The sequence below is a fragment of the Scomber scombrus genome, chromosome 8 (genome assembly GCF_963691925.1).
Source record: "Scomber scombrus chromosome 8, fScoSco1.1, whole genome shotgun sequence".
Classification (NCBI taxonomy): Eukaryota; Metazoa; Chordata; class Actinopteri; order Scombriformes; family Scombridae; genus Scomber; species Scomber scombrus.
In genome coordinates, this window is record NC_084977.1 from 9,351,429 (window position 1) to 9,376,354 (window position 24,926).

A 24,926-nucleotide genomic window follows, 5' to 3' on the forward strand; every position below is an offset into this window, starting at 1 on the left:
GCAATAAATACATGTCCCCTCCATACTTTACTGAATCCCTAAATCAGTACTTATGGCAGCACCTGAGAAGGACATTAGTCAACAAAAATAAGATGCTTTCCATGCTCCTCCTCAGTAATGCCTCTATTATCATTTAGAGAGAGCTAAAGCTGCAATATTGTAAATCCTTCACATACTGCTTTATTGACCATAAGACATGGCATAAAACTTTCCAAAACCAATGGTGATAAAAGTACTCCTTTAATTGAGTGAATACCAATGTACACTTAATGAATGTACATTACATTATTTTAAATATACTCCAAGTATTATCAGCAAAATATAGTAAAAACATATTTTTCCTTGTTCTTTAGAAAATAGCTGCCATGACTGATATATGTTATATATCTGTCATGACTGTTATATGAAATCATTAGATTATTAATACAGAGGGTGAGCAGCATTTTAATGCTGTGGTTGGTCAATGTTGAGCTTTTAACTCTACAGTAAGGTAGTTTAATTTAGTCCAGAGTCCTCCAACATACGGGTTAAACTTTTCAAACTTTTTTGTGAAATAATGGACACATTTTATTTAAGTTAAAAAATTTAGAGGAGACATGTCTCTTTGGTTGAAGTTTACAGACATCTGAAACGACCCCAACTACATATTGCCTTTTCTTAAGGGGCCCCATGCCAGAGAGGTCGACATTGTATTTTATAAACCCATCACATGTATTTTAATGAAAAATCATAATCTGCCAGGTGAACAGAGTAAAATATTTCACTAAATTAAAAAAAAAAAAAAAGTACAAATACGTCGACATTATTCTTAAGTAGGCTACAGTAGTTGAGTGGATTTACCCGGTCACAGCTGTATCTATTCACAGCTGGCTTCACTCTTTGTGTGTGTGTGTGTGTGTGTGTGTGTGTGTGTGTGTGTGTGTGTGTGTGTGTGTGTGTGTGTGTGTGTGTGTGTGTGTGTGTGTGTGTGTGTGTGTGTGTGTGCATGAGCTCCGCAGCGCCCCCCAGCGGCCCTCTGTGCGCCTCAGCAGCACTGCAGAGGATGAGCTCAGCTGACTGTCTGCCTGTTATTATGTCCGCGAACAGGCGCCGCCAACACCCCAAACACAGTGCAGCAAAACAGGCGAGAGGCGCTCAGCATCGTCTCTAATGAATGACTGCGCGCGGAGCAACATGAGTCACGCATGAGGTCTGCAGGATGTCTTTTAAGGTAAACCAGCCTTTTCCATCAATCTGGGCACGCAGCCTAGGAGGCCTCAATGAGAAAACACATTGCATTTGCTTCCTCTTACAGCCTACATTCTGCTTTTGCATCATTTGTAGGTTTTATTTAACAATGTGGTGCACTGAAGTGAGGGGAAACCGATGAGAGCTGGAATTACAATGCCTGTTTATTGACTTTAATGCGACCATATGATCTGCTCTGTGTGCGCGTGCCAGTTGGCGCGTGTGTGCTTTATGATAGTGTATGTCCCACTTGAATTTCTGTGTGTTTGTATGTGCTCAAGTGTTGTTCATTCAGATCTCTTTGGTCTATATTTGTGAGTGTGTTGGTGAGTTGGCACATCTGGTATGACTCAACTTTAATTCATGACACACATCAAACCTATAAACCTCCACACTTTGAAAGGACACATTGTTTTTACTGATAGCCCTCTGTCACTGTGTTTAATACTGTAATGGTGGTTTCAGGTCAGTGGTTGTTGTGTGTATTTACCCTCCAGAAGGAAACACCCCTGGCTAATGCTGTGTTTTGGGCAGCGAGGAAGGGGAACTTGGCACTGCTGCAGCTGCTCCTCAACAGTGGTCGTGTGGACGCGGACTGCAGAGACAGTGTACGGACGCTGCATGTCCTGGCCGCTCAGCTGCACGCTTTAACCATAACACACCTGTGGTAGGGACACAGAGAGCCTCAAGCCTTACTTACCTCTGTGGTGCATGTATTCACTTCCATTTTATGTTTTTCCCCCCATCATAAAGCGTGAGGATTTCAAGTGTTATGTTGGAAAATCAGCAGAATTCAGCAATTTAATCAGCACATTTAAAAAGGTTTTCAGCAAGTCATCCCAAACAGAAAAGAACCGAGATTGCTAATTTATTGCTGCCCATATTTTCTTCCAGTATGGAACAACAGCGCTGATTGTGGCATCATACAGTGGCCATTATGACTGTGTCAAAGAGCTTATCATGCAAGGAGCTGACATCAACTACCAGAGAGAGGTATAGTGGGAAATTAACTTGAAATACTTTTCATAAAATATCTTTAATATTCATTTTACATTTGAAAAGTACACAAACTTAACAGTCCTGGGGCTGAGAATAAGAAAAGATCAACAAAAAAAAGTGTCAACATGAGCACCACCTGAAACAAGTTACAAACTGCTCCCAATCAAAGCCTTAAAGGATTTCAGGTCTGTCTTAAAACAACAATCAGATACCTAAATGGACATTACAACAGGTTTTGCTCTCATCTTTCCTCCCGCTGACACTGATTGTTAGAAGACTAGAAGTGATGTGGACAAAATCCACAGTTTTTGTTTTGAGCAAATTATGTATTTGTCTGAAGATAATATGAGGCTTCAGCTGTCTGAGTTAGTCACATACAGTGGATATTTGTCAGTCAAGTTAAAATTCCCTCAATGTGTCTTGACAAACAGAATTTTCCTGTTGAGCTCCGGTGGAAGTTTGGCACCTAAAAGACTGCAATGTTAAAATATATTTAATTGATTTGACTCATGATGGCTGAAGCTTTATATTAGCCTCAGATAAACTTCATTTGAATACATATATATACTTTCTCAGAAAGTGCATTATGAAGTGATCTCTTAATGGCCAGTTTAAAAAGTACGAATAGGAGTAGTAATTACAGCAAGAACAACATGTTTCCCCCGTTCATTTGGGTGTCTGATTATTGTTTAAAGACAGACGTGAAAAATTGTGGACCTATCCTTTAATTGGATATTTTATTTTAGTCAAGGAAAATATTGCAGCATCTTTTTCTTTTTTTTCATACTGTCCAGACAGGTTCCACCGCCCTGTTCTTCGCTTCCCAGCAGGGACACAATGAGGTTGTCAAGCTCCTCTTTGAATTCGGTGCCTCGACTGAATTCCAGACAAAGGTATGCTGCAGGGCAACACGACGTGTAACAGTCTCTTTAACACAGGGTGTGACGGAGAATGATCCGATCCTATCAACTCAGTCAGACGGTTATTATTGTGCGTTATGTAACGATAAGGGGGGGAAAAAACTCCTCTGGGGTCTTAACAGAAGTCCCCTCTGCAACATCTTATTCACTATAGACTGTTTTTCTGTTTACTCTGTTGCTGAATGCATGGTTACTTAAAATAGACTGCTGATGTCACTGCCAGCTTGTTTCTGTGTTTGTGTGGCAGGATGGCGGCACAGCTCTAACAGTGGCCTCTCAGTACGGACACTCTAAAGTGGTGGACACGCTGCTGAAAAACGGAGCCAACGTTCACGACCAGCTGAATGTGAGCACCTCTGCATCCACATCTTCATCCTCTCAGGACTGTCTCCTCTCGCTGTCTGTACTCCTACGTGCTTTTTAAATCCTGCTTATCTGACAGGAACATGATGGTTAGTTGCACAGTGCCCCGACAGCCGGAATCCAGCCTCTCAGCTTTCTACAGACTGCTGAGTCAGACAGGACTGACATTTGGCAGGATCAGTGTTTGTCCTCCTGCGGGGGGGTGGAAACAATCTGGCTGTTCAGACTCACATAGATATTATTGATTAATACCCTTTTTGCTTAGTTGCAATGTTTTTCTTGCAAGCTTTTCATTATCCAAACATTACCCTATGTATGAGATGATTCTTTTATTTTTAGGATGGTGCCACCTCTCTTTTTCTAGCCGCCCAAGAGGGTCATGTGACTGTGATTCGTCAGCTGTTGTCATCCGGCGCTAAGGTTAACCAGCCGAGGGAGGTAATGTCGCATTTTAATGGATTTAAAGGACACAGTCACCGAGGGTCTCCCTCTTTAGCTCACAGCTCTCCTTTCACTTCTTATTATCTTCTTATTATTATCTCACACCTGTATCGACTCTAATATTGTTCTTTATTTTCACATCCTCCCCATTTATCCCCATTTTTTTTACTACCCCTCTCATCCATGTGTTTCCCAGGATGGCACTGCCCCCCTGTGGATGGCGGCTCAGATGGGTCACAATGACGCAGTAAAGGTGCTTCTCTTACGCGGTGCAGATCGAGATGCTGACAGACAAGTATGTTGTCCTTTTAGGATGATTAAAGCAAACACTCCCTTGTTTCCCATCTGCTGCCCTAAAGTGAACTACTGTATATAATAAAAGTAAAAATGTCAAACAAAAAATGTTAAAAAGAAAAAAGATGTGTTAATTGTTGATTGGTCCTCCTGTCCCTTACTTTGCCATTTTTCACTCTTTCCATATAAGATAATCAGATTCATAACATTTTTTGTCATACACTGTATGAGTAATTTCAATATTTTAATGCTTTTTCGTCTGTTTCTCAAGGATGGATCAACAGCGTTATTTAAAGCAGCTATAAAGGGACACGACAGCGTCATCGAGGAGCTCCTCAAGTTTTCTCCTTCACTTGGCCTTCTCAAGGTAGAGGATGCTGTTTGTTTTTAATACTGACCCCGCAGCACTCGATAAAAAGGATGTTTATGTTTGAATACATTTCTTCATTTTGTTGTCTCCAGAATGGCTCGACTGCTCTTCATGCTGCTGTTATGGGAGGAAATCATCGTACTGTTCTGCTGCTGCTCGGGGCCAACGCGGACCCCTCACTGCCCAACAAGGTAGAGAGCACTTGGATTTGAACGATGAGGTGAAAAACATGCAGAACATAAGTGGATAACTTTAACATTTTCTCATGTGTTTTGCAGAATAATGAACTCCCGGCAGATCTCACAAAAAATGATCGCATCTTAAGAGTTTTAAACCCAAAAATGTTAAATGGTGACAGCTGATGACAATTCAGACTCCTGCCTTCATGCCTGCCTGTACTCCACTGACGTGAACTGAGGGGAAACGACAACACGATGTCAAATCTACTAAAACTCACAAATTGTACAGTACATGGTTTGCTTTTAATTGCATCTGAAATGAAGCTGTCGTATGTTGAATAAACCTGGATTAAATGTAGAGTAACAGAAATAATGTGCAACTAAAATGCATTCGTCTGCCATGTGCATCTTCTCCTTTACGCAGTCGTCCTACAGTCCATACATTTATCTTTGTTTACACTGGGTATTGTAAGATTTTTAAGTATTTTGAACACTTTTCAGTTGCCTTTTTAATAAATGTAATAAAATGTAAATGTGTTAAATTAATGGCAAAGTGGCAATGTGCATGTTTATTTGATGTTTGAGGATTCTTTTATTATTAAAGTCATGAAGTCTAAACAGGCCTTGCAGGAACAATATTTTTTTGCTACAATAAAACAATAATGAGATATTGCATGTTGTAGTAATAGCCTAATATCACATAGTTATAATAATATGCACTAGAGGTCAGTGTACATCTGTGTCTATGTTGTGGTGAGATTGGATTTATGCCTGTTCTTTCAGGGATGTAAAATAATCCAATCTAGCCAAACCTGGTCCAGTATTCAATTTACACATGTGTGATGTGGAAACTTAAATGGAAACACTGAGAATGGACTTTACAGTGAAGTAGGAGAAGTTTTATGTCCAAGTAGTTCAACTTCTGAGATAAAAGATATTTGCGAATTCATAGTTTCTGGAGTTTTTAGTGTGGGCGAAGGACTAGACACTATTTTAATAAGATCATTGAACTTTTGTGGGAAAACCCTATCAGGAAGAAACTATTATTGTTTTAGTGTTTTATATAACTGAAAACATGCCCAAAGGGGAGACCTTTAAAGATGACACTGTCACATGACCACCGCGGAAGCGATAGGTTGCTTTCTGTGGATGCGGAAGAGACACAAAAGCTTTGGGATGTTTTTCCGACTGCAGTTCTAAAAATGAAACATAAGTAACAGAAAACAGGACAACAACAGACATTATAGGCCTACAGTTGTATTTGAAGCCTTTGAAGACAGAGTACAATTTGAGCGACGTAATGGCTGGTGGCAATTTACAGGTGAGTAACAAAGTTTTAGGAAGAAGCTGCTTCGTTACGTAAGTTTGTTATCAAATGAGACAAAGCAGTGCGTCATTTTAATGAACGAGAAACAGCTTTAAATCACTGTAAATGACTCATTCACAGAGTGAAAGTACGTAAATGTAAATGAAGACTAACTTTGGTAACTAATGGTTTATTCATGGTAATTAATAAGTTATTAATTATGCTTTATAGATAAGTAAAAGATAAGAACAACGTTTGGGTTGCCAGGTTGTGAAAAATCCTCACTGGTGTTTACCCTTTGGCTGTGGTGAAAAGTAACTAAGTACATTTACTCGAATACTGTAGCTACTTCATGGACTTTTACTTAAGTATTTCCATTTTATGTTACTTTACACTTCATTTTACTTAAAACTAAGGTTTTAGATGAAATAATACACAAAATATATGTTTGTTCTCTGGTTCCAGCTGGGAAAAAAAGAGGGTGTCTGAGAACGTCATGTTGGGACTGGTAGACCATAGTACTGGTACTTTTAATTAAGTAAATAATCAGAGTTATTCTTCTACCTCTGCCATATCAGCAGTACCTTCTAGTATAACTGCATTATTAAAAAGCATAAACATCAATTAAATGGTTTGCAAGGTTTGTTACCTGGCAATTCAAACCTTATTTGTATTATTAGCTTCTAACTGATCTATATAGTATTGGTAAATTATTTATCATGTCCATTAGCCCTTAAAAGCCATTAGTTACTATGCACAACAGGTTATTAGAAGACTGTTCCCTAACCTCTTCTCACTCATGTGTCTGTTGTTCTCAGAAAGCTATAGATCTCGCCAGCAAAGCAGCAGAGGAAGACAAAGCCAAAAACTACGAAGAGGCCCTCAGATGTTATCAGAGTGCAGTGCAGTACTTCCTTCATGTCGTCAAATGTGAGGATTTGACTTGTGTCCTACCGGTGTTTGATTTCATACTGCATTTGTGTGGTTTCACTTAATTCAAAATGTACTCCTGTCCCACAAACCACAGATGAGGCTCAGGGTGATCGAGCAAAGCAGAGCATCAGGGCCAAATGTGCAGACTACCTGGACAGAGCCGAGCAGCTGAAGGAATATCTGAAGAAGAAGGATAAGACTCCATCCAAACCTGTCAAAGAGTCAAATGACAAAGGGTGAGACTGAGCAATTAGACTGTGGAATGAGTCTATAAATACCATAGTGTTTGTTTTTGTTGTAACTTTATCCAGCACGTGTTTAAATTGTTGGTGTTCATTTAATTTCAGTAATGAAAGTGATGAAGGGGACGATCAGGAGAAGAAGAAGTTCCAAAGTCAACTCTCAGGTGAGTGACACTGCTACAGCATTTAATGAATGTAGACAGATGCAGCAGTGGAATATGGTGTTTATTGCTTTTAGAAATTAATACATGCTTTGATCTTTAAAGTGTTTATCATGTCCATCTCTCTTTCAGATGCCATTGTCATGGAAAAGCCAAACATTAAGTGGGACGATGTAGCTGGACTTGAAGGAGCCAAAGAAGCTTTAAAGGAAGCCGTTATCTTGCCCATCAAATTCCCTCATCTGTTCACAGGTACACAAAACAAGCTTTAGCATCAGATTTAAACCTCCTGAAATAACTGTGTAGATTTTAATAGTATTTAATAATACTGTAAATATTTGTGCAGGGAAGAGAACTCCTTGGCGTGGGATTCTTCTGTTTGGCCCTCCAGGAACTGGGAAATCCTACCTGGCCAAAGCTGTAGCCACAGAAGCCAACAACTCCACCTTCTTCTCCATCTCGTCCTCTGACCTTATGTCCAAGTGGTTGGGGGAAAGTGAAAAGTGAGGCCCAGGTTCTTCACATGATGATGAAACTGTGAATGTGAGAAACTGACAATAAACATATGTTATGTTTCTCTGTCTCTCTGTCTCTGTCTCTGTCTCTTTCTCTGTCTCTGTCTCTGTCTCTGTCTCTGTCTCTGTCTCTGTCTCTGTCTGTCTCTCTCTCTCTCTCTCTCTCTCTCTCTCTCTCTCTCTCTCTCTCTCTCTCTCTCTCTCTCTCTCTCTCTTTCTCTCTCTCTCTCTCTCTCTTTCTCTCTCCAGGTTGGTGAAGAACTTGTTCAGTTTAGCCCGAGAGCACAAACCATCTATCATTTTCATTGATGAGATCGACTCCCTCTGTGGCTCCAGGAGTGAGAACGAAAGTGAAGCAGCACGCAGAATCAAGACAGAGTTCCTGGTCCAGATGCAGGGTAAGCAAGAACAGGTCTGAATTAGGGGTGTGCCATATTGTATTGTTAATGATAATACTTTTATAATTTGAATATGATAAAAAAATATATACCCATGTGGATGTAATGATGTCACACTGTTGGGCACAGCAAAAACAAGCATTGCTACCAGCTCCATGGTGGTGCAGTCTGCTCCAAAAAGGAGAGCAACTTCAGAAGTGTGGAAGTGTTTGGTACCAAAAATCAGATGTACAACACACCACAGTAATATGTAAGAAGTGCAAGAAAACTGTAACTACAAAAGGAGCAATACAACAAATGTATTTCTTACCTCAAGCAGAAGCACCCAGTTGTATATGACACGAGCCAAAAATTGCAAGAGGAGAGCTCAGCAGTTATTGTGAGCTCTAAAACCGAGCAGACATAATAACTTACAGTTCATTTTTGTTTTTACTGAATATTTGAAAGAAAAACTTATTTTGTTGCAATTATATGTTCTTGAAATTCATAATAAAATATTTTTTCATATCTACAAGAATATCATTATCCCAGAAATACCCTAAAATATCATAATGACCATTATGGTGGCCAATAGCCACATTGACCATCCTTAGTCAGAACTGTCATACTTTGGTCCTTTGGTAACTTTAGTTAAGTGTAAGAAATGTCTTGCAGGTGTTGGAAATGATAATGATGGAATCCTGGTTCTGGGAGCCACAAATATACCCTGGACACTAGACTCAGCTATCAGGAGAAGGTTAGTTTCACTCACTTAATCCATACATAATGAATGTTTGAGTAATCAGAGAATAACAACTAACAGGAGAGTGTACTCTTCAAATGCTATCATAAATCACTAACAATTCTTATTCTAAACCAACTACAGTTTTCTTCAGAGAAAAAGGAAACAAGCATCAGTGGTGTGAAACTCAAAGCAAAGCCATTCATTTTTTACCATCAGAGATAATGCAATATTTTAGTAGTCATGACGAAGATTTGTTTGCACAGCCTCTCACAGCTCCACCATATTTTCTCTAGTTCAAACATCAGTTCAGCTGTCTTTAAAACAGCTGATTAAATCTTTTGTTTGTGTCTTAGGTTTGAAAAGCGAATCTACATTCCTCTGCCTGAGGAGCACGCCCGCTCCTTCATGTTCAAACTGCATCTGGGTTCCACCCCCAACGAACTGACAGAGGCGGACTTCATCACACTGGGCAAAAAGACAGGAGGCTACTCTGGGGCAGACATCAGTATTATTGTCAGGGACGCCCTCATGCACCCCATCAGGAAGGTTCAGTCAGCCACGCACTTCAAAAAGGTAAAGTGAAAAAAACATCAGTAGGCTAACATGCTTGGTCCAATATTATTTTGGGAATCCAGCTGGAATCAAGTATAGTATACTGTAACACTTTAAAAAAAAAAAAAAAGAACGGATAACAATTAGAGACTTTTAAAATTCTACAAGAATCACAGAAGAATGAGACTTGATTTGACAAAAGACATGCTAGCACCTGTCCACAAATTAACTTTGGTCTCCAGAGGTTTATATACAGAAAAAGAGTATCAGTGCCATATATATGTAAATGTAAAACATTGCAGGATTTTTTGGGTGCTTTCATAGTCACACTTTCATAGTTTATGATTGGAAGCATCAGTAAAACTTTCCGGAGTTCAAGAGCTTTGTGTGTTTTCTTGTTTTCAATTTTTAACATTGCTGTTGTTGTGGTTTTAAAGGTATACTATGCAGGATTTTCCTAATAATTTGTATAGACTCATCCAAAAATAATATCTCTCAATCATCACTTATGACCCACTAGAAGTGTGTGGCAGTGTATTTATCTGCAGAGACCCTGCCTTCTGTATCTTATCGGGACTAGTAGCGACATTGCTGTCTCTATCTCTCTCCTGTGCTCCACTCTGCTCTCTGTCTCTGTGTCATGGATGTATAAAGAGCTGCAGGTCTGTGTGTCTGCTTGATTGAGGGCAGGGCTGAGCTACACACACACAGAGCAGAGAGATGAAGCTCTACATTCAGCACTGCTCCATCACTCCTGCTCTCTTTCTGATCTCAGCTCTGATGGATCCAGGGAGGAATGCTGTTTGTTTACAAATACCAGTGAACAAATCCTGCATAGTGTACCTTTAAGTCCAAGTAGCTGTACATATAGTAATGCTGCTTTTTTACACTCGTCTGATTGTTTCTTTGAGTCTTTGCTTCTGTCCTTCCACACATACGTATTAAGGTTCGAGGTTCATCATGGACTAATCCTGATGTTGTGGTGGAGGACCTCCTGACTCCGTGCTCACCAGGTGATCCCAACGCCATAGCAATGACATGGATGGAGCTTCCTGAGGATAAACTTCTAGAGCCAGTTGTGTGCATGGTGAGCAAAGTATTGGCTTTCTAACTGCAAATATTCATCAAGATGGGTTTTTATTTAACTCAACCATTTCTTAATAGTTCAGTTTTATTATGAACACAGTGGCAACTACAATGATCAGGACTGATTGTGACCTCCCTGTTATTTTCCTTGCAGGCTGACATGCTGAGGTCGCTGGCCAACACCAAGCCAACAGTGAATGAGCAGGACTTAGGGAAGCTGCAGAAATTTACTGAGGATTTTGGTCAAGAAGGCTAATAACAGTCACAATCTGCTCATAAATACAGCTGCAACTAAAAACTATCTTCAGTCAGTTACAGGCTTGATAAATTGATTCATCTTTTGGTCTATCAGAAAAATGTTCATAACAGGTTGCTGAAGCTAAAAGTTCTCAAATGCATAAAAGTATACTTTATTAAGATAGAAATGAAGACAAAAGAGAAAAGAAAGCTTTTAACTTGCTATAACAGCAGATGTTTACCTTTCATACTGTATAGTGAACTAAAACATTTAATTGAATTATCAAAATCATAACTGATAACTTAAATCATTTAATCAACTGTTTCTGCACTATTAATGTAGCCATCCACTAAGGATCATGTTTACATCCACACTCTTTATTTGCAATGTTTCATATTTGTTTTACTCTTTTATTGCATGCCTTCAACCAAAGTCATAATAATAGTCTCTATTTTTTTTTTTTAAAGAACATTCTGATTAAAGGTACCCTGTGGAACTATGGAACCAATTTTTAACGAGACAGTCCCCGTTTTGTTGCTGTGTGATGTGATATTGCACTTCCCTCCTGGACATTAAAAATACACACAATGTGTTTTGATGAGTAACACTAAATATAAACATAACTTTAATTTGTTTACAAGGAAACTCCACAGTGCACCTTTAATCACTCTCATTGTACAGATGGTGATGGCCTTCCAACACTACATACCTCTTACTTTTATCTTAGGAGAATTATATTGCACTTGATATGATAAAGTTTTGTTTTTATAAATAGGAATGTATCCTTGAAATGTATGAAGTCACTCTTTTAAATTTGCAATGAACTTTTTACGGGTTATTTTTATTTGATTTTACTTGATACAGTTGTCACTAACAGCTTTAAAAAAGGACGTTTGGGTTTCAATCAGGTTTCTTAATTGTACAAGAAAATTACCGTAAGTACTGTACAATAATGTGATTAAAAGCATTTTCTAAATCCAAATCTTCTTTAGCCTACAATGAGAGCTACAATGTCAGTGTGCATATTTTCTACTCATTGACATTTTCCATCATGTCATATCTGTTATGAAGTTATTTTTGTTTGAAGTTGAGCTCTGTTTTCTTAAACAGGTTCAACTTCCAAACACAGTCTGTTTAAGTTGTTATAGGTATTTGTAGGCCTATGTGCTCAAACTGTGATGCCTTTGGATTTGAAATATTCTTATATTCAAGAGTTTATTTTGGGGTGTGCAGAGGTTACTTACTTGTTACGTGAATAAAACATGATGATTGCACTTTTGTTATATCCTACATGACATGTTCTGTGAACAAAAGTCTCTGGGTGAAATAAACAACAAAAAAAGTCATTCATAACTTTGTGCATATATTTAATTGTTAAAATCTAGTTAATTGTCAGATATTTGTATTTTAAATGCGGGGTAAATCATAATTTAATTAGTATATTTGATATGAGAAACAGGTTTTTATAGAATTTTATATCTTTTAACCATTTAAAACATATTTCTAATTTTTTTGTATCTTAAACAATGATTGTCTGTTAACAGTCTATAAATGTACAGAACGGAGTTCGACTAATTTATTGTGGGAGTAAGACAAAATTGTGCTGACATGCACATGTACATCGCCAACAAAAAAAAAAAACTGGGTTACACAAAACTTTAACTATTTTAAGAATTTTAATAGGATAATTTAAGTTTTTGTGGAAAACCCTATCAGAAAGAAACTATTATTCAAAGCAGAGTGTTTTATGAAAACATCCCTGAAAGGGAGACCTTTAAAGATGACACTGTCACGTGACCACCGCGGAAGCGATAGGTTGCTTTCTGTGGATGCGGAAGAGACACAAAAGCTTTGGGATGTTTTTCCGACTGCAGTTCTAAGCACTAAAAATGAAACATAAGTAACAGAAAACAGGACAACAACAGACATTATAGGCCTACAGTTGTATTTGAAGCCTTTGAAGACAGAGTACAGTTTGAGCGACGTAATGGCTGGTTGCAATTTACAGGTGAGTAACAAAGTTTTAGGAAGAAGCTGCTTCGTTACGTAAGTTTGTTATCAAATGAGACAAAGCAGTGCGTCATTTTAATGAACGAGGAACAGCTTTAAATCACTGTAAATGACTCATTCACAGAGTGAAAGTATATTAATTTTATGTTGTTTTACACTTCTACTCCACTACAATTCAAATGAAAATATTGTACTTTTTACTGTGCATTCATTTGACAGCTGTAAATGTACTAAATGACTTGTAAAGTAAGGTTTTACATGAAATAATACACAAAATGTATGTTTGTACAAAACAATGCACTGTTAAATTAAACCAGTGGTTCCCAACCTTTTTTGACCTCAGTTTTTGTAGTTTGAGCTGTCTTTATTGAATGTTTTACTGTTAACACTAGGACTATAGCATCCTCCTTAGGACACACCATTCCCAAAAGTAATCATATAGCAACCACTCAGATATGTCTTGTGACAAGAAGATTGACAGAAAATTAATTGGCCAACAATTGTGATAGTCGATTAATCATATTGAGTCTTTTAAGAGCAAATGTCAAATTCTGTGGGTCCAGCTTCCTAAATGTGAATATTATCTGGTTTATTGTGTCTTCCGCTATGACAGTAAACTAAATATTTTTGGGTTGTGAACTGTTGGTTGGGGAAAAAAGAGGTACTATATATATAGTATATATATATATATATATATACTATAAAGTATTGGTAAATTATTTATCATGGCTATTAGCCATTAAAAGCCATTAGTTACTACCCACAACAGGTTATTAGAAGACTGTTCCCTAACCTCTTCTCACTCATGTGTCTGTTGTTCTCAGAAAGCTATAGATCTCGCCAGCAAAGCAGCAGAGGAAGACCCTCAGGTGTTATCAGAGTGCAGTGCAGTACTTCCTTCGTGTCGTCAAGTGTGAGTGTTTCATACAGCATTTGTGTGATTTGATTTATTTAGAAATGCACTTCTGTCCACGCACCACAGATAAAACTCAAGGCGATCGAGCAAAGCAGAGCATCAGGGCCAAATGTGCAGACTACCTGGACAGAGCCGAACAGCTTAAGAAGAAGGAAAAGAGTCCATCCAAACCTGTCAAAGAGTCAAATGACAAAGGGTGAGACTGAGCAATTAGACTGTGGAATGAGTCTGTAAATACCATAGTGTTTGTTGTTGTTGTAACTTTCTTCAGCACTTGTTTAAATTCTTAGTGTCCATGAGGACAATCAACCACTCCCTCCAGACTGGATATGCTCCATCAGCTTTAAAAACCACCATAATCAGACCACTTTTTAAGAAACCGCTCTTGATCCAAATGTTTTTGCCAATCACAGGTCAATTTCCAATCTCCCATTCCTCTCCAAAGTACTGGAAAAGTAGTTGCCGCCCACCTTCAGGACCACCTCAAATACAATAACCTCTTTAAAAAATTTCAGTCCGGTGTTTTCCACTCTTCCCACAGTACAGAAATAGCTCCTACTGATTGCAGCTGATGCTGGCCCACCTTCACTCCTCATCCTCCTTGATTTGTCTGTTGCATTTGACACTGTTGATCAAGGTATACTCATCAACTGTTCACAGCATTGGACTCACCGACACTGCCCTTAACTGGTTTTAGTCTTACCTCACCAACAGTACATTTCCTTTGGAAGTGCAAAGTGTCTGACACACATTGTCACCTACGGGGTCCCCCAGGGGTCAGTCCTTGGCCCCATCCTTTTCAGACTATACATGCTCCCCCTTGGCCATGTCATTAGTCGCTATGCAATCTCATTTAATTGCTACACTGATGACACACAACTTTACGTGAAAACTGACACACACTTCTCTGCAGCTTCATCATCGTCATCATCGTCTTTCTCTATCAATACTCACCGCCTGTCTGGAGGAAACAGACTGCTAAAATCTTACTGTACGACTGGAATAACTCACAAGGACCCACTAAAACCCACATAGATGTTAATTTATGATTGGAAACTTTATTCTTCAGATTAGTTGATGTGTGTTGACGTGTGATCCTGTAGACAGATTTGACATTTTTGGATGTTCAGCTGACCTGCTGTGCTAAAAGCCTCTGAAGGTTGTAGGTTAACCAATTAAACACTATTTCCATATCTTCTATAATAAATACCAACTTTACAGAGTATTTCAAAGTTATTAAGTAAGAAATTAAGAAATTACAGTTACAGTTTCTTTCTAGGAAGTGTTAGCAAACTACGAGAACTGTAAAATAAAGTCAATTTTTTATTTTATTTATGTCGCACCAAATCACAACAGAAGTTATCTCAGGGCACTTTGCATATAGAGCAGATATAGACCGTAATCTTTAATTTAGACCAAACATTTCCGCCATAAGTAAGCACTTGGTGACAGAAGAAATGAAAAACTCCCCTTTAATGGGAAGAAACTCTGAGCAGAACTAGGCTCTGGATGGGCAGTAACAGCAGAAATATGACTAATAATAATAGTAGCAGTGGGCATCAAGCTGGACAGCAGCTTGACGCCCACTTTATTACTTTAACTGTATTTATTACTACAGTACCTCCTATTTATTTATTACTGCCTTTTTTATATATTCTCTTTTTTATCCATAATGTCTTTTATGTGTCTCATTGTTTGTTGGTTTATGTTTATTGTCTGTTTCTGTTTTTATGTGTATTAGCCACAGGGGACACACAATTCAGTTATACTGCTGTGCAATGACAATGAAGGCATTGAATTGAATTGAAGTCAATCCACAGCTGAAGGTCTCCTGTGGGATGAGAAAGAGCAAAACTTGCATATCCTACAAGATACAAACCACAGTTCAGTGCTCAATAAGTGTCAATAAATCAGGATTTGTGCTGTTTTCATTTAATTTCAGGAATGAAAGTGATGAAGGGGACGATCAGGAGAAGAAGAAGTTTCAAAGTCAACTCTCAGGTGAATGACACTGTAGACAGATGCAGCAGTGAAATATGGTGTTTATGCTTTTAGAAATTAATACATAAAATAAGACATCCCTTAATAAGTCCCATGGTGGGGAAATTTGCAATAATTAACACTAAACTTTTTAAATTTTAATAATTTCTTTCTGATAGGGTGTTTCCATAGAAAAATTATCCTATTAAAATCCTCAAAATAGTGAAAAGTTTAGTGTGACTCAGACTTTACTTTGATCTTTAAAGTGTTTATCATGTCCATCTCTCTTTCAGATGCCATTGTCATGGAAAAGCCAAACATTAAGTGGGACGATGTAGCTGGACTTGAAGGAGCCAAAGAAGCTTTAAAGAAAGCCGTTATCTTTCCCATCAAATTCCCTCATCTGTTCACAGGTACACAAAACAAGAGTCAGCTTTAAACCTCTTGAAATAACTGTGTAGATTTTAATAGTATTTAATAATACTGTAAATATTTGTGCAGGGAAGAGAACTCCTTGGCGTGGGATTCTTCTGTTTGGCCCTCCAGGAACAGGGAAAACATACCTGGCCAAAGCTGTAGCCACAAAAGCCAACAACTCCACCTTCATCTCCATCTCCTCCTCTGACCTTATGTCCAAGTGGTTGGGGGAAAGTGAAAAGTGAGGCCCAGGTTCTTCACATGATGATGAAACTGTGAATGTGAGAAACTGACAATAAAATCTGTTATGTCTCTCTGTCTCTCTCTCTGTCTCTGTCTCTGTCTTTGTCTGTCTCTCTCTCTCTCTCTCTCTCTCCAGGACGGTGAGGAACTTGTTCAGTGTAGCCCGAGAACTCAAACCATCCATCATTTTCATCGACGACATTGACCTCCTCTGTGGCTTCAGGAGAGAAGCAGCATGCAGAATCCAGACAGAGTTCCTGGTCCAGATGCAGGGTAAGCAAGAATCAATCAATCAATCAATCTTTATTAATATAGCGCCAAATCACAATAAAAGTCATCTCAAGGCACTTTACACATAGAGCAGGTCTAGACTGTACTTTCATTTAATTTAAAGAGACCCAACATTCCCACATGAGCAAGCACTTGGCGACAGTGGCAAGGAAAAACTCTCAAGTGTTTGGTACCAAAAATCAGATGAACAACACACCACAGTAATATGTAAGTAATATCAAGCAGAAGCACCCAGTTGAATATGAGGCTCGCAAACAATCTCACGAGGAGCTTTGTGAGCTCTAAACTGAGCCAACTACTTTGTTTACAAACTAAAGGACTGAGAGATCATTTTTGTTGACTTTCTACTGAATATTTGAAGGAAAAACACTTATTTTGTTGCAATTGTATGGTCTAGGAATTACTAATAAAATATTTTCATTATGTTGTCTTATCGTAAAGAATATCATCATCCCGGAAATACCCTGAAATATCATTATCTTATTCTAGGGGCCATATTGACCATCCTTGGTCAGAACTGTCATACTTTGGTCCTTTGGTAACTTTAGTTAAGTGTAAGAAATGTCTTGCAGGTGTTGGAAATGATAATGATGGAATCCTGGTTCTGGGAGCCACAAGTATACCCTGGACACTAGACTCAGCTATCAGGAGAAGGTTAGTTTCACTCACTTAATCCATACATAATGAATGTTTGAGTAATCAGAGAATAACAACTAACAGGAGAGTGTACTCTTCAAATGCTATCATAAATCACTAACAATTCTTATTCTAAACCAACTACAGTTTTCTTCAGAGAAAAAGGAAACAAGCATCAGTGGTGTGAAACTCAGAGCAAAGCCATTCATTTTCCAGTTTTACCACCAGAGATAATGCAATATCCTCCATATTTCCTCTAGTTCAAATATCAGTTCACTTGTCTTTAAAACAGCTGATTGAATCTTTTGTTTGTGTCTTAGGTTTGAAAAGCGAATCTACATTCCTCTGCCTGAGGAGCACGCCCGCTCCTTCATGTTCAAACTGCATCTGGGTTCCACCCCCAACGAACTGACAGAGGCGGACTTCATCACACTGGGCAAAAAGACAGGAGGCTACTCTGGGGCAGACATCAGTATTATTGTCAGGGACGCCCTCATGCACCCCATCAGGAAGGTTCAGTCAGCCACGCACTTCAAAAAGGTAAAGTGAAAAAAAACATCAGTAACATGTTGGTCAAATATTATTTTGGGAAGTCAGCTGGAATCAAGTATAGTATACTGTAACACTGTTTTAAAAAAAAAAGAACGGATAACAATTACAGACTTTTAAAATTCTACAAGAATCACAGAAGAATGAGACTTGATTTGACAAAAGACATGCTAGCACCTGTCCACAAATTAACTTTGGTCTCCAGACCTTCATCAGGAAAGATTTATATATAGAAAAAGAGCATCAGTGCCATATATATGTAAATGTAAAACAGTGCAGGATTTTTTGGGTACTTTCATAGTCACACTTTCATAGTTTATGATCGGACGCATCCATAAAACTTTCTGGAGTTCAAGAGCTTTGTGTGTTTTCATGTTTTAAATTTTTAACATTGCTGTTGTTGTGGTTTTAAAGGTATACTATGCAGGATTTTCCTAATAATGTGTATAGACTCATCCAAAAATAATATCTCTCAATCATCACTTATAACCCACTAGAAGTGTGTGTATTTATCTGCAGAGACCCTGCCTTCTGTATTTTATCGGGACTAGTCGCGACATTGCTGTCTCTATCTCTCTCCTCTGCTCCACTCTGCTCTCTGTCTCTGTGTCATGGATGTATAAAGAGCTGCAGGTCTGTGTGTCTGCTTGATTGAGGGCAGGGCTGTGCTACATACACACAGAGCAGAGAGATGAAGCTCTACATTCAGCACTGCTCCATCACTCCTGCTCTCTTTCTGATCTCAGCTCTGATGGATCCAGGGAGGAATGCTGTTTGTTTACAAATACCAGTGAACAAATCCTGCATAGTGTACCTTTAAGTCCAAGTAGCTGTACATATAGTAATGCTGCTTTTTTACACTCGTCTGATTGTTTCTTTGAGTCTTTGCTTCTGTCCTTCCACACATACGTATTAAGGTTCGAGGTTCATCATGGACTAATCCTGATGTTGTGGTGGAGGACCTCCTGACTCCGTGCTCACCAGGTGATCCCAACGCCATAGCAATGACGTGGATGGAGCTTCCTGAGGATAAACTTCTAGAGCCAGTTGTGTGCATGGTGAGCAAAGTATTGGCTTTCTAACTGCAAATATTCATCAAGAAGGGAAATGTGTGCATGTTTTATTTAACTCAAACATTTCTTAATAGTTCAGTTTTATTATGAACACAGTGACTACAATGATCAGGACTGATTGTGACCTCCCTGTTATTTTCCTTGCAGGCTGACATGCTGAGGTCGCTGGCCAACACCAAGCCATCAGTGAATGAGCAGGATTTAGGGAAGCTGCAGAAATTTACTGAGGATTTTGGTCAAGAAGGCTAATAACAGTCACAATCTGCTCATAAATACAGCTGTAGGCCTATGTGCTCAAACTGTGTTGCCTTTGGATTTGAAATATTCTCATATTCAAGAGTTTATTTTAGGGTGTGCAGAGGTTAATTACTGGTTACATGAATAAAACATGATGTTATGATTGCACTTTTGTTATATCCTACATGACATGTTCTGTGAACAAAAGTCTCAGGGTGAAATAAACAAACAAAAAAAGTCATTCATAACTTTGTGAATATATTTAATTGTTAAAATACATCTTCGTTAATTGTCAGATCTTTGTATTTTAAATGCAGGGTAAATCATAAATTAATTAGTACTTTTGATATGAGAAATATAACAGGTTTTTATAGAATTTTACATCTTTAAACAATGTAATACGTGTAGAAAAATGACATCACATCACACTGCTTGCAGAAGCTGATAATTTGCAACAATGAAATGATTTGGAAATACAAGTCTTATACATCTCGTAAGTCAGTGAGATTAATGACGATATACAGTATCTGTTTGAAAAGCAGACCAAATGTTTTACACCAAGCAGAAATTGCCATTCTATGTGAATAAATGGAGTCATAATTACCATGAATAATGGGAAAATCTGAAAATACTTAAGTCAATTGGAGTGAAAACTAAGTAACTGAAGTGTAACTGATGTAGGCTGATTCATCTGATCAGTATTGTGCATAATGCACGAGCCCACTGAAATATAAACCAAAATATAAAATCACTAATATGAAATGAAACATGATCCGACAGCTGCCAACGAAAAAAATAAGACAGAACTTTAAGGAGTGAAGTCCCTTTTCACATCAAAGCACATTGTGTACATGCCAGTGTTTCCTCACATGTAGACTTATTTGTGGTGACGACAACATAAAACATGAAATCTCAACCAGATTCCCCCGAAACAGGTACCTCAAAATGCTACAATGAAATTAATTTAATGCTCTGATTTCATTGATTTATTGCTTTGTGTGCACAATCCTCTTTACACAACTCTCATCCAAGCCTGCCTCCACCACAAATAACCTGAGAACTTGAAGAAACACAGCATATTCACAGCCAAAATAGAAAAAAGTCAAATAGCATGAGGTACAGTACACAGATGAACACAAAACCTGTAAAAAAACAAAACATTAAGGATAAAGGTGCTCCATGAAACAGGAACAAACATGACTGAGATGTTTAGAAAGAGGAGCTGTAGTATATGTGAGGATAGTTGAGTCTTCTTGTCATTTAAATAACTCTTAAAAGTAAGTATTTTTGGTTAAGAACATTCATTTTCAGACAACACAAAAGGGGTGGGAGAGTGCCACACAGGGCATCTGAGAAAGTGCTAACAGTATTTATATATAGGACACATAGGGAGTAATCGCCTGCTCATCACAATCATGCTTCATAGATGGAAACAGCCCAACAGAGGCATTTTACTCCAACTCATGTGATGGCACAGAGAAGAAGCCAAATGCTGCATAAACGGGGGAACGGTGTGCTATAAGGTGTCGTGTTAATCAAAACTCTAAAAGACAGAGAAGAGAGAGCCAAGTGCCAAACCGGTTGCCGCTCCAGCGAGCATGCCCAAAGCCACATCTCCTCCATCGTCACGCTGGCGCTCCCGAATTACAACATGGTTCACTCCAGCAGCAGGGTACCCGCCTACAAACACAGCGACAACATTATTTTAGAGTTAGCAATACTGAAAATGACCTCATTCCAACTGAGGAGACCTAGAGCAGAAGTAAACCCACTTTTTTATGCCTTTAACTGCTCTAAATAACATCAGTATAGGTTATACTAGAAAACATCAGAATTTAGAAGAATTCAAAAAGTTGTTATTTAATATAATTAAAACCAATATTTACACGAATAGAACCATTTAAATAATTAAAGGGGAGCAGATTACCATTTATTTCAGTTATCTGGTTTCACTTTTTAAAACCGCTACAAAAATATGTAACAACAAAAGCAGCCAGTTTAGTTTTTTTTGGTGTGACAAGACTAGAAAACATTATTTAACGTTGAAAATAATGTATAATAATAATGTATTTATGTTGAAATAATGTGTGAATGCTCCTAAGTCAGAATAGCAGGTTGTTATCCTGTTCTTCCCGTTCTGATGATATTGTGTGACTGTAGCATAAGTGCAGCCTCACACAGTAGAGTAAAACTTGCTTGTTGCATTTTTGCATTATTCGATACCATCTTACATTCAATATTCAGGTTTACTTCTGCACATTTGCCTAGAAATACGCAGTCTTTTACCTTGGTACTGATAAGGATAAGCAACAGCGTATGGCTGCCCATCAGCTGAGTATACAATCTGTGTAGCATGTGGGGAAGGGGCAACATACTCTCCATACGGTCCTGGAGCATAAACCTGGTGAAGTGACAGAGGAAAAACCCCATTAGGCCTCTGCTGATTTGATCCTCAGTACACACAAACCTTTCATACTACAGAGACTTATTGGATTCAGTGTTAATGTAACAAACACTACTTTAAGTAAGTTTTATCCACTTCTATTACTACACCACTAGATGGCTGTAGGCGTCTACTTTGTTGTTATGTAGTAGTCTTTCTTTTTTTGGTTTTACCTGACTCATTAGTTTCCTTCTCCTTTTACAAGGATCATTGAATAGTGGAAAATATACTGTGACAACATGCAACATATGATGCAAAATATGATTACAGTGCAATCATGTGTGTATGACATAAGCTTCCTCAAGAGACAAACACTGAAAAGATATTTCCTTTTCACCGATGGCCACTTTAAAAAGTGTCTTAAAGGTGTTTTTCTATTCATGATTTTCTTTGCTTCAGATTTCCCTCCTCAAACTTGAAACCCTAATCAAATATTTACAATGTTTATGTATCTTACACAATGCTTGTCTGTTAACAGTCTATAGATATACAGAACTGAGTTTGACTAATTTATTGTGAGAGTAAAAAGGAAAGGGGCTGACATGCACAAAAAAAACTGGGTTATACTAAACTTTTATCTAGTGTACAGTCACATGTAAACTGTTTGATCTTTTACCTGAGGTTGGGGAGCATATTCTGAGTAGGGGGGAGGAGCGGAAGCAATCACTTCCTGTGCAAAGCTGATCTGAGGAGGAGAGACCACCTAAAAAAACATAAAACAACAGAAATTAGGTTACCATCATTAGCCACTAAGAAAACATCCCTGTTGTACAACTCTGTTTGCATTTCCCCTGCATCTGAGGAACCAGGTAGACAACTTAAAGTAGCTACAGTGTCTGTTCTTGACCAATCAGCAATGGTCAGCCCTACAAACCCCGCCCCCAAAGTTCCTGTACTTTTGGAAGTAAGAAACAAGCACTTTGTAACTCTGAGTTCAGTTGAAGTCACAGTTAATCTAATATAGAAAACATAGATACATTGATTTTACAACAACTACCAGTTCATATTTTGATGGACAAAGCAAAAGTAAAACTATTTAACTATGTAGCAGTATCTCACCGCATTAATTCTGGCATCCTGCAGTGCCATGGTCCATGCCCTGCAACAAAAAGAGTCTTGGAATTAAAATAATGTCTATTAAAAGAAAAAAATGAACAAACTGATATGATGACTCAGAATGTCTTACAGAGCATCATCTGCACTGTCTGCACACAGACTGATGACCCGACCATCTCTGCACACGATCTGCAGTAAGGCATCACGCATCTTCCCCTCTGGAGGGTTCAGGTCTGAGGAGCCAAACACAGTTAAAAACATGAGTAGAAGTTAGTTAACACTGTAAATCTGTTTCACTGAAATCATCATGCACATCGTGTACAAGTACCTTGACACGCAGAAGAATTGCGGATGTTGATGCAGTCGACCCTCATGTGGATATCATCCTCCATGTCACGGCGTTGTTGGTCATTATAGAACACAAGTCGTCCATCAGCCCACAAGTCAAACCAGTTCCTTTTCCAACGGCGCAGTATGGTACCTAACATGAAAATACAATACAGTCAAATTCAATCCAAAATAGATTTATCTGATTTATTTCTCACCAACTGTTGCAGCATCTTTACTATTTGTTATCTGGATATTATACAATACTTATCAAAGGGGACCTGAGATGCTTTTTGTGGTTTTCCATTATTTATACACAGATATAAAGTTGGATATTTATGTTAAACTTGGTAAAACTTCCTAAAATCAAGGTTAACATATGTAAAAATGCTCACTAAAAATCAAAAGCAAAGGATTCAACCTGTCCTGAACTTATTTTTTGTGGTGTATTTTTCTATCTTGCCAATGAGCTGATCTCAGATTGTCATGCATGCGTATAAACAGCTGTCCATACTGTAGTCTTGGTTTTTCCATGTGTTGTTGTTCGCTCCCATATTTCGGATCGGATTCTGCCTCAAATGTGTACAGATGGATTTTTAGAAGTCATACAAAGCTACTAAAGTAAAGTCCCAGAACAAAAAATAAAGAGCTGAAAACAGTCCCCTTTTAAAATGGTGTTGAAGCTGTTGTGCCTGTGTACCACTACTTACTTTGTCGATGGAGCCAACCACTCTTCACCATAGCCATCTTAGAGGCAACACCTAAAACAACAAACACATTTATAATACAGTGTCTTAGTAATAATGTAAACTAGATAAAGTATGATGACTGGGTGTGGCATATAAAAACAAACCTCGTGACTCGCAGCACCATTAGTAAAAAAATGAAAATGACATTTTCAAAACTAAAAAGAAAACCTCTAACAACAAGAACAGTAATATTGATCACTGATGGCTGAGTTTATTGATCTTAATCACGAGATTTGACTTTGCAACTTTACGTAAGCTCATTAAGAGACACGTTGACACCATATGGTTAATTAGAACAACACTGACGCTAACAGAAACTAGGTATCTAGTGCTTTTATATATTGTTAAAACAAACAGTTATTTGGCTTTTACTCTCAATAAGCCAGCTAGTTAACCAAACCTTCATGTGACAATAGGCCTGTTGAGAGCAGGGCATCCTTATTTGTTATTGGCGAGTTGTAATACTAAGAAAGTGTGGTATAACTGATGATGTAAAACAATAACATCAGGACACTTGAAGCATAGCATGAGTTAGGTTAGTTAAGGTTATGTTGTTGTGTTTTTGTCTGATACCAAACGTAATCGAAGTTAGCTAGCGTTAATTAACGTAGTTTGGGTAAATATGTCTGTAGCGAGATAACCCATTAGCCCACTGTACTCATAGTTGGCTAAAACGTGTCTTTCTAACCAAGAAGAACAGCACACAGTTTGATTACTTACTGGATTATTTGTGTTTTTGAAGAAAATATGAAGTCTTTGGTGAGGCTACAGAAAACACGGAACTGAGAGGAATTTTAAAAAACACGATGTTCTCCTCGTACCGAAAAAGCCTGACCGATAAACGAAGTGGACACACACTCTAGACGTGTGTTATTGGTCGTCGGTGGCTGCCGCTAAGCCCCGCCCACCGAGCATCTTCGTTACCGTTCATTCTCTGAGAGCAGGCGAGGGGGGGGGGGGCGTTTGTTTTGGATGACGTCACCTGTCAGCTGACAGCGCTGGAAAGTGCGAGCAAACGCAGCGAGGGCGCGCTTGTTTTGTCCTCCCGGTG

At 38.4% G+C, this 24,926-nt stretch overlaps 3 protein-coding genes and 1 pseudogene across 3 annotated transcripts; 3 read left to right on the plus strand and 1 right to left on the minus strand.

Annotated features, from left to right (window-relative positions):
- Nucleotides 1-1,195: 1,195 nt before the first annotated feature.
- On the plus strand, nucleotides 1,196-4,976 carry ankrd29 (ankyrin repeat domain 29). Its single transcript, XM_062424550.1, has 10 exons — nucleotides 1,196-1,210; nucleotides 1,725-1,835; nucleotides 2,122-2,220; nucleotides 3,021-3,119; nucleotides 3,394-3,492; nucleotides 3,849-3,947; nucleotides 4,147-4,245; nucleotides 4,516-4,611; nucleotides 4,707-4,805; nucleotides 4,893-4,976. The coding sequence occupies exons 1-10, from the start codon at nucleotides 1,199-1,201 to the stop codon at nucleotides 4,974-4,976; spliced, it is 897 nt and encodes a 298-aa protein (XP_062280534.1). The 5' UTR covers nucleotides 1,196-1,198.
- Nucleotides 4,977-5,962: 986 nt separating this feature from the next.
- Nucleotides 5,963-12,258, plus strand: LOC133984313 (vacuolar protein sorting-associated protein 4B-like). The gene is made up of 11 exons (XM_062423530.1): nucleotides 5,963-6,114; nucleotides 6,918-7,029; nucleotides 7,127-7,268; nucleotides 7,380-7,438; nucleotides 7,568-7,687; nucleotides 7,782-7,938; nucleotides 8,200-8,348; nucleotides 9,003-9,084; nucleotides 9,426-9,645; nucleotides 10,571-10,711; nucleotides 10,865-12,258. Exons 1-11 carry the CDS (start codon nucleotides 6,094-6,096, stop codon nucleotides 10,964-10,966), a joined length of 1,305 nt encoding a protein of 434 aa, XP_062279514.1. The 5' UTR covers nucleotides 5,963-6,093; the 3' UTR covers nucleotides 10,967-12,258.
- Nucleotides 12,259-12,791: 533 nt separating this feature from the next.
- Nucleotides 12,792-19,503, plus strand: LOC133984314 (vacuolar protein sorting-associated protein 4B-like; annotated as a pseudogene).
- A 42-nt stretch (nucleotides 19,504-19,545) lies between these two features.
- On the minus strand, nucleotides 19,546-24,727 carry plekhb2 (pleckstrin homology domain containing, family B (evectins) member 2). Its single transcript, XM_062423531.1, has 8 exons — nucleotides 24,596-24,727; nucleotides 23,837-23,887; nucleotides 23,128-23,280; nucleotides 22,930-23,032; nucleotides 22,803-22,842; nucleotides 22,360-22,446; nucleotides 21,587-21,701; nucleotides 19,546-20,980 (listed from the first exon to the last, which is right to left on the minus strand). Exons 2-8 carry the CDS (start codon nucleotides 23,871-23,873, stop codon nucleotides 20,844-20,846), a joined length of 672 nt encoding a protein of 223 aa, XP_062279515.1. The 5' UTR covers nucleotides 23,874-23,887; nucleotides 24,596-24,727; the 3' UTR covers nucleotides 19,546-20,843.
- Nucleotides 24,728-24,926: the final 199 nt, after the last annotated feature.